The sequence below is a fragment of the Chiloscyllium punctatum genome, chromosome 33 (genome assembly GCF_047496795.1).
Source record: "Chiloscyllium punctatum isolate Juve2018m chromosome 33, sChiPun1.3, whole genome shotgun sequence".
Taxonomy (NCBI): domain Eukaryota; kingdom Metazoa; phylum Chordata; class Chondrichthyes; order Orectolobiformes; family Hemiscylliidae; genus Chiloscyllium; species Chiloscyllium punctatum.
This window is the reverse complement of record NC_092771.1, coordinates 24,787,327-24,797,541: the sequence shown is the minus strand read 5'-3', so window position 1 is coordinate 24,797,541 and position 10,215 is coordinate 24,787,327. Positions and strand designations below refer to the sequence as shown.

The window sequence follows — 10,215 nt, the reverse complement described above, 5'->3', positions numbered from 1 at the left end:
TGCGTGTGCTTATGGGTGGGGGAGGTGTGTGTGTGTCTGTGTGAGTGTGTCTGTGTGTGTGTATATGCGTGTATGTGTGTGTATATGTGTGAGTGTGTCTGTGTGAGTGTGTGTATATGTGTGTGCGTGTATGTGTGTGTCTGTATGAGTGTGCGTATGTGTGTGTATATGTGTGAGTGCGTCTGTGTGAGTGTGTATATGTGTGAATGTGTCTGTGTGAGTATGTGTGTATGTGTGTGTGTGTGTATATGTATGAGTGTGTCTGTGTGTGTATATGTGTGTGTGTCTGTGCGAGTGTGTGTATATGTGTGTGTGTCTGTGTGAGTGTGTGTATATGTGTGTCTGTGTGTGTATATGTGTGTGTGTCTGTGTGTGTATATGTGTGTATGTGTGTGTATATGTGTGTGTCTGTGCGAGTGTGTGTATATGTGTGTGTGTCTGTGTGTGTGTGTATATGTGTGTCTGTGTGTGTATGTGTGTGTCTGTGTGAGTGTATGTATATGTGTACATGTGTGTGTGTATGTGTGTGTGTATATGTGTGAATGTGTCTATGTGTGTCTGTGTGAGTGTGTGTATATGTGTACGTGTGTGTGTATATGTGTGTGTGTATATGTATGTATGTGTGTGTGTGTATATGTATGTATGTGTGTGTGTGTATATGTGTGTGTGTCTGTGTGAGTGTGTGTTTATGTGTACATGTGTGTGTGTGTATGTGTGAGTGTGTCTGTGTGTGTGCATACGTGTGTATGTTTGTGTGTGTGTGTGAGACACACACTCCATCTTCCCTCAGTCCCTCAGCCCCAATATCAGAGGCATACTTCACAAACCAGCAACCTGCAGAGCTATTAAATCACAATGGAAAGGGGAATATCGAACAATCGGTTCTGGATGAATGGTTACTGCTGAACCTATATGTAAATATGGCAGGCCTCACATCTCCAGTCCTTCATCTTTGGAGAATTAATTGGCATCATTTCCACACTTCTGGACAGTATGATTTGTTACATGGATAAGCGTAGGTTTGTTCAGCATGTAGATTGCTGTCTTCGTGAACAAAGGGAAAAGGTATCATTCACACTGTACAGACACTGCTGTTATACAAACCACAACATTTATATAAAAATGTCAGACTCTGGTTGACACTTGACCATTCTCCAGTAAATGTAATCGTTCCAGTCACATTGGGTACCACGCTGTGGAAACAAAGGGAGGGGTTAGTCTGACGGACAATGACGTGGCAACAACATTAACAACTCAGGACAAAGTCCAAGCTCCTTACACAACAGGCAAGATCTTATCCTTAAGGCAATGATCATGCTCAGGAGGATAGAGTGAAACTATTGATTGCCCCCATTTCAACTGCACTTAGGGCTGCTTTCTGTTGTACGATCGCTTTGAGGTTTACACCAGCTTCCTGTGGCACTGTTTGTCAGCATTACAGGAAAGCTGCTATAAAACTGGTAAAAGGTTCAGAAAAGGTTTTACAAAGATGTTGCCAGGGTTGCAGGGCTTGAACTGCAGGGAGAGACTGAATAGGCTGGGGCTGTTTTCCCTGGAGGGTCGGAAGCTGAGGGGTGACCCTCACATAGAATCATGAGGGGCACGGATGGGGTGATCAGCCATGGTGGGGGGGGGGGGGGGGGAGTCCAGAACTAGAGGGCATAGGTTTAGGGTGAGAGGGGAAAGATGTAAAAGAGACCGAAGGGGCAACTTTTTCACACAGAGGGTGGTACGTGTATGGAATGAGCTGCCAGAGGAAGTGGTGGAGGCTGGTACAATTGCAACATTTAAAAGGCATCTGAGTAGGAAGGGTTTAGCGGGATATGGGCCAAGTGCTGGCACATGGTCAGACTGGGATGTCTGGTTAGCATGAGTGAGTTGGACCAAAGGGTCTGTTTCTGTCCAGCACAGAACTTTATGACTCCATTTCTTGAGGCAGAGATCTACCAGATTTGCTGTATTTTAAAACTGGCTCTCCCAGGGGCTGTGATAGGCTGTGGATCCTTGCAATCGTCTGTGATGATTGCAGAGCAGATAGAAGCGTGGGAAAGGCAAGGGAGGCTGCCAGGTTCCCATACAGACTGGCAAAAGTGAGGACTGCAGATGCCGGAAATCAGAGTCTCGATTAGAGTGGTGCTGGAAAAGCACAGCAGTTCAGGCAGCATCCGAGGAGCAGGAAAATCGACGTTTCGTCAAAAGCCCTTCATCAGGAATAAGGTTGGCAGCCTTGGGGGGGTGGAGAGATAGATGCTCCCCAGTTGCCTGGATGAGTGCAGATCCAACAAGAAGCCCAACATTAGCCAGCCTCCCACCCACCATCATTAACATCCACTCCCTCCCCCATCGACACTCAGTCACAGCGGTGTGTCCCATCTACAAGCACTGACTCACCAACACCTTCCACATTTGTGACCCATCTTGAAGGACAAGGGGCAGCAGATACACGGGAACATCACCCCCCCCCCTGCAAGTTCCCCTCTGAGCCCACTCACCACCCTGACTTGGAAATATATCGTTGTTCCTTCACTGTCGCCGGGTCAAAGCCCTCACTAATGGCATCGTGGGTCAACCCACAGCAGATGGACCGCAGTGGTTCAAGGAGGCTGCTGACCCCTACCTTCTCTAGGGATGGGCGAGAAATGCTGGTGATCCCCCCCCCCCTGCCCCCCCCCCCCCCACCCCGCCCACCCCAGGGATAACTAAAAAAAACCGTAATTGCGCTGACAAAGCAAACAGTCTCGAGGGTTACTCAGGTGGCGAAAAAGTCAACTTGCAACCTGCAAGGTTGAGGTAGTTGGGTCAGAAAGGGGGTGAGCTTGGATTCTACCCCTGGTGTGAGAAAGCTGGGTGGACTGGACAGTGGAACGCATGTGTGTGTGTCAGTAACAGGCGGTATTTTCTGCTGCCTGTTTCTGCAGCACAGGCTCCAGGTCGGGTGCTGACCTCAGGATGAACTCACCTGCTGCGGAGGTCTTTGCAACAGGTTAATAGATTCTCACTGCTGACATTGAAAGTGCTGGTGTTGAGGTAGCTCACACAGTCTATGGATTCCATGGGCACAATGAGGATTCCTAAGGCACAGAAAGTAATTCACACAAACACATCAGGAGGTGATTCAGTCCATAAAACGTACTTTGGTTCTATCCCCTCCTGCCTTCCACCCCCTGCCCCCCATATTCCATTTCTATCCAGATAACCATCCAGTGCCCCTCTTGAATGCTTCAGTTGAACCTGTCTCTGGGCAGCGCATTCTGCACCCTAACTATTCGCTGTGTGTGCATCATAAACTCCCAATGGTGTGGAAGCAGGCCATTCGGCCCATCGAGTGCACACCGACCCTCCGAAGGGCATCCCACCCAGACCCAACCCATCGCTGTAACCATGCATTTGGTACGGCTAATGCACATCCTTGGCATATGGGAGGAAACTGGAGCACAAGGAGGAAACCCACGCAGACACAGGGAGAATGTGCAAATACCACACAGACAGTCGCCCGAGGCTGGAATTGAACCCGGCTTCCTGGGCACTGTGAGGCAGCAGTGCTAACCACTGTGTCACTGTGTTTTCTCACGTTTTCTTGCTTTGTTTTGCAAATCACTTTAAATCTCTGCACCTCTCCTCCTTTTCTCTTTTATGAGTGGAACAACTTCTCCCTCTCCAGCCCTCTCATGATTTTGAATACATCTGTCATATCCCCCTTTCTCTGGGAGGAACAGTCCAAACTCTCTCACGCTCTGAAGAAGGGTCACTGCGCTTGAAATGTTAACTCTGATTTTCTCTCCACAGATGCTGCCGGACCTGCTGAGTTTCTCCAGTGATTTCTGATTTTGTTTCTGTTCCCGACTTCTTCAATCTATCCTCAGCCTTATCGCGGAGGTTCCTCATTCTTGTCAATGCATCTGTGCTCTCCCTCCAAGGCACCCATGTGCTTTATGTGATGTAGTACCTCACCCAATCGCTGCGATAGGCCCAGGAAGGGGAAAGGGACCTTCAGGCATCAATAGCTCTTTTTTAACTGTGGGCGTAAGACATGACCTCACATCCACAGACTCCATTTACACCTCTCATCACTGGGAAAAAGCTGCCAGCATCATCAAAGACTCCTCCCAGCCCGGTCATTCGACAGAAGGTTCCAGAACAGCTCCTTCCCTGCTGTTATTAGATTGCTGAGTTCTCTCTAATTTTGAATAATTTTGATCTTGCTTTGTGCGTCTCCTTTGCAGTTGTAACTCGCTCTGTCTAAGCAATCTATGATCGGTATGTCCTTGCTTCAGTCATAAAATCACAACAGTATGGGAATAGGACATTCGGCCCATCAAGATCATGCCGACCCTCCAAACAGAGTCCCATCCAGACCCATTCCCCTACATTTACCCCTCTCTAATGCACCTAACCTAAACATCCCTGGACAATTTAGCATGGCCAATTCACCTGACCTGCACGTTTGGACTGTGGGAGGAAACCGGAGCACCCAGAGGAAACCCACGCAGACACGGGGAGAATGTGCAAACTTCACACAGACAGTCGCCCGAGGCAGGAATTGAACCCGGGTCTCTGGCGCTGTGAGGCAGCAGTGCTAACCACTGAGCCTCTGGGGTCTAGATTAGAGTGGTGCTGGAAAAGCACAGCAGTTCAGGCAGCATCCGAAGAGCAGGAAAATCAACGTTTCATCCTGACCTGCTGTGCTTTTCCAGCACCACTCTAATCTAGACTCTGGTTTCCAGCATCTGCAGTCATTGTTTTTACTGAGCCACTGGGCCTTTTGGTATGATCTGCCTGCACTGCTCGCAAAACAAAGCTTTTCACTGTACCTAGGTACACGCGACTATAATAAATCAAATCAATGTTGAAGCCAGGTTTAGTGGGGGGCACTGGAGGGCAAGGGATGTGCTCCAGAGAGGAAAATAGATCCCCATGGCTCACCTGCGACGCACGCATTCACCAGCGACGTGACAAATCCCGTAAACAGGGCATGCATGACAATGGATGCTATCTCGCTCTTACGCATTGGAGCCATGGAAGCTGCAGAGAGACAGAGGGAGGCAAAAGGGAGATGACTCTCAGTGGTAAACAGGTTTGCATTTATATATCGCCTTTCAAAGCAGCCACCTTTCCTTTCTCATGCGTCGTGACCAATACTGATGTTGATTGAAGGATACACGTTGGTCAAGACCCCTGGCAGAAGTGCCCAGCTGCGGTCAGGAGGCAGTGGTGCCATGCTAACATCACCAGGCTAATAATATAGGAGTCTAGATGACTACATCAGAGCTGCTGTGAAGGGCGCAGCACACAGACAGATAGACCCAGGTACAAACACACTGAGATAGACCCAGGTACAAACACACTGAGATAGACCCAGGTACAAACACACTGAGATAGACCCAGGTACAAACACACTGAGATAGACCCAGTGTACAAACACACTGAGATAGACCCAGGTACAAACACACTGAGATAGACCCAGTGTACAAACACACTGAGATAGACCCAGGTACAAACACACTGAGATAGACCCAGGTACAAACACACTGAGATAGACCCAGGTACAAACACACTGAGATAGACCCAGTGTACAAACACACTGAGATAGACCCAGGTACAAACACACTGAGATAGACCCAGTGTACAAACACACTGAGATAGACCCAGTGTACAAACACACAGAGATAGACCCAGTGTACAAACACACTGAGATAGACCCAGTGTACAAACACACAGAGATAGACCCAGTGTACAAACACACTGAGATAGACCCAGTGTACAAACACACAGAGATAGACCCAGTGTACAAACACACTGAGATAGACCCAGTGTACAAACACACTGAGATAGACCCAGTGTACAAACACACTGAGATAGACCCAGGTACAAACACACTGAGATAGACCCAGTGTACAAACACACTGAGATAGACCCAGTGTACAAACACACTGAGATAGACCCAGTGTACAAACACACTGAGATAGACCCAGTGTACAAACACACTGAGATAGACCCAGGTACAAACACACTGAGATAGACCCAGTGTACAAACACACTGAGATAGACCCAGTGTACAAACACACTGAGATAGACCCAGTGTACAAACACACTGAGATAGACCCAGTGTACAAACACACAGAGATAGACCCAGTGTACAAACACACTGAGATAGACCCAGTGTACAAACACACTGAGATAGACCCAGTGTACAAACACACTGAGATAGACCCAGGTACAAACACACAGAGATAGACCCAGGTACAAACACACAGAGATAGACCCAGTGTACAAACACACTGAGATAGACCCAGTGTACAAACACACTGAGATAGACCCAGTGTACAAACACACTGAGATAGACCCAGGTACAAACACACTGAGATAGACCCAGTGTACAAACACACTGAGATAGACCCAGTGTACAAACACACTGAGATAGACCCAGTGTACAAACACACTGAGATAGACCCAGGTACAAACACACTGAGATAGACCCAGTGTACAAACACACTGAGATAGACCCAGTGTACAAACACACTGAGATAGACCCAGTGTACAAACACACTGAGATAGACCCAGTGTACAAACACACTGAGATAGACCCAGTGTACAAACACACTGAGATAGACCCAGTGTACAAACACACTGAGATAGACCCAGGTACAAACACACTGAGATAGACCCAGGTACAAACACACTGAGATAGACCCAGTGTACAAACACACTGAGATAGACCCAGTGTACAAACACACTGAGATAGACCCAGGTACAAACACACAGAGATAGACCCAGTGTACAAACACACTGAGATAGACCCAGTGTACAAACACACTGTGATAGACCCAGGTACAAACACACTGAGATAGACCCAGGTACAAACACACTGAGATAGACCCAGTGTACAAACACACTGAGATAGACCCAGTGTACAAACACACTGAGATAGACCCAGGTACAAACACACTGAGATAGACCCAGGTACAAACACACTGAGATAGACCCAGTGTACAAACACACTGAGATAGACCCAGTGTACAAACACACTGTGATAGACCCAGGTACAAACACACTGAGATAGACCCAGGTACAAACACACTGAGATAGACCCAGTGTACAAACACACTGAGATAGACCCAGTGTACAAACACACTGAGATAGACCCAGGTACAAACACACTGAGATAGACCCAGGTACAAACACACTGAGATAGACCCAGTGTACAAACACACTGAGATAGACCCAGGTACAAACACACTGTGATAGACCCAGTGTACAAACACACAGAGATAGACCCAGTGTACAAACACACTGTGATAGACCCAGTGTACAAACACACTGAGATAGACCCAGGTACAAACACACTGAGATAGACCCAGTGTACAAACACACTGAGATAGACCCAGGTACAAACACACTGAGATAGACCCAGGTACAAACACACTGAGATAGACCCAGTGTACAAACACACTGAGATAGACCCAGGTACAAACACACTGAGATAGACCCAGGTACAAACACACTGTGATAGACCCAGTGTACAAACACACACAGATAGACCCAGTGTACAAACACACAGAGATAGGCCCAGTGTACAAACACACTGTGATAGACCCAGTGTACAAACACACACAGATAGACCCAGTGTACAAACACACTGTGATAGACCCAGTGTACAAACACACACAGATAGACCCAGTGTACAAACACACTGAGATAGACCCAGTGTACAAACACACAGAGATAGACCCAGGTACAAACACACTGTGATAGACCCAGTGTACAAACACACTGAGATAGACCCAGTGTACAAACACACAGAGATAGGCCCAGTGTACAAACACACAGAGATAGACCCAGTGTACAAACACACTGTGATAGACCCAGTGTACAAACACACTGTGATAGACCCAGTGTACAAACACACAGAGATAGGCCCAGTGTACAAACACACTGAGATAGACCCAGTGTACAAACACACACTGAGTTAGACCCAGTGTACAAACACACTGAGAGAGACCCAGTGTATAAACACACTGAGTTAGACCCAGTGTACAAACACGCAGAGATAGACCCAGTGTACAAACACACTGTAATAGACACAGCATACAAACACACTGAGATAGACCCAGTGTACAAATACACAGAGATAGACCCAGTGTACAAACACACAGAGATAGACCCAGTGTACAAACACACTGAGAGATAGACCCAGCGTACAAACACACCGAGATAGATCCAGTGTACAAACACACAGAGATAGACCCACTGTACAAACACACTGTGATAGACCCAGTGTACAAACACGCAGAGATAGACCCAGTGTACAAACACACTGAGATAGACCCAGTGTACAAAAACACTGTGATAGACACAGCATACAAACACACTGAGATAGACCCAGTGTACAAACACACAGAGACAGACCCAGTGTACAAACACACAGAGATTGATCCAGTGTACAAACACGCTGAGATAGACCCAATGTACAAAAACACAGAGATAGAGCCAGTGTACAAACACACTGAGACAGACCCAGTGTACAAACACACTGAGATAGACCCAGTGTACAAACACACAGAGATAGACCCAGTGTACAAACACACTGAGAGATAGACCCAGTGTACAAATACACTGAGAGATAGACCCAGTGTACAAACACACAGAGATAGACCCAGTGTACAAACACACAGAGATAGACCCAGCGTACAAACACACAGAGATAGACCCAGTGTACAAACACACAGAGATACACCCAGTGTACAAACACACAGAGATAGACCCAGTGTACAAACACACACTGAGTTAGACCCAGTGTACAAACACACTGAGAGATAGAACCAGTGTACAAATACACTGAGAGAGACCCAGTGTATAAACACACTGAGTTAGACCCAGTGTACAAACACGCAGAGATAGACCCAGTGTATAAACACACTGAGTTAGACCCAGTGTACAAACACGCAGAGATAGACCCAGTGTACAAACACACAAGATAGACCCAGTGTACAAACACACACTGAGTTAGACCCAGTGTACAAACACACTGAGAGATAGACCCAGTGTACAAATACACTGAGAGAGACCCAGTGCACAAACACACAGAGATAGACCCAGTGTACAAACACATTGAGATAGAACCAGTGTATAAACACACTGTGATAGACACAGTGTACAAACACAAACAGTGATAGACCCAGTGTACAAACACACTGAGAGAGACCCAGTGTATAAACACACTGAGATAGACCCAGTGTACAAACATGCAGAGATAGACCCAGTGTACAAACACACTGAGATAGACCCAGTGTACAAACACACTGAGATAGAGCCAGTGTACAAACACACACAGATAGACCCAGTGTACAAACACACACAGATAGACCCAGTGTACAAACACACAGAGATTGACCCAGTGTACAAACACACTGAGATAGACCCAGTGTACAAACACACTGAGATAGACCCAGTGTATAAACACACTGAGTTAGACCCAGTGTACAAACACGCAGAGATAGACCCAGTGTACAAACACACTGAGATAGAGCCAGTGTACAAACACACAGAGATAGATCCAGTGTACAAACACACACAGATAGACCCAGTGTACAAACACACCCACACACAGAGACCCAGTGTACAAACACACTGAGATACACCCAGTGTACAAAAACACTGTGATAGACCCAGCATACAAACACATTGAGAGAGACCGTGCGTACAAACACACAGAGATAGACCCAGTGTACAAACACACTGAGAAAGACCCAGTGTACAAACACGCTGAGATAGACCCAGTGTACAAATACACTGAGATAGACCCAGTGTACAAATACACAGAGATAGACCCATCGTACAAACACACTGAGATAGACCCAGTGTACAAACACACAGAGGTAGACCCAGTGTACAAACACACTGAGATAGATCCAGTGTACAAACACACTGAGAGATAGACCCAGTGTACAAACACACTGAGATAGACCCAGTGTATAAACACGCAGAGATAGACCCAGTGTACAAACACACAGAGATAGACCCAGTGTACAAACACACAGAGAAAGACCCAGTGTACAAACATACAGAGATAGTTCCAGTGTACAAACACACTGAGATAGACCCAGTGTACAAACACACTGAGATAGACCCAGTGTACAAACACACTGTAATAGACACAGCATACAAACACACTGAGATAGACCCAGTGTACAAATACACAGAGATAGACCCAGTGTA

At 46.8% G+C, this 10,215-nt stretch overlaps 1 protein-coding gene across 1 annotated transcript in view; it reads right to left on the bottom strand.

Moving 5' to 3' along the window:
* Positions 1 to 1,072: 1,072 nt before the first annotated feature.
* The window catches only part of slc28a1 (solute carrier family 28 member 1), a gene marked incomplete at its 5' end in the record, with an annotated part of 71,994 nt that continues 62,851 nt past the window's right edge, over positions 1,073 to 10,215 (bottom strand). The window contains 3 exons of the mRNA XM_072553153.1: positions 1,073 to 1,193; positions 2,960 to 3,071; positions 4,924 to 5,022. Coding sequence (XP_072409254.1) covers positions 1,073 to 1,193; positions 2,960 to 3,071; positions 4,924 to 5,022 — 332 coding nt within the window. The remainder of the gene's footprint in view (positions 1,194 to 2,959; positions 3,072 to 4,923; positions 5,023 to 10,215) is intronic.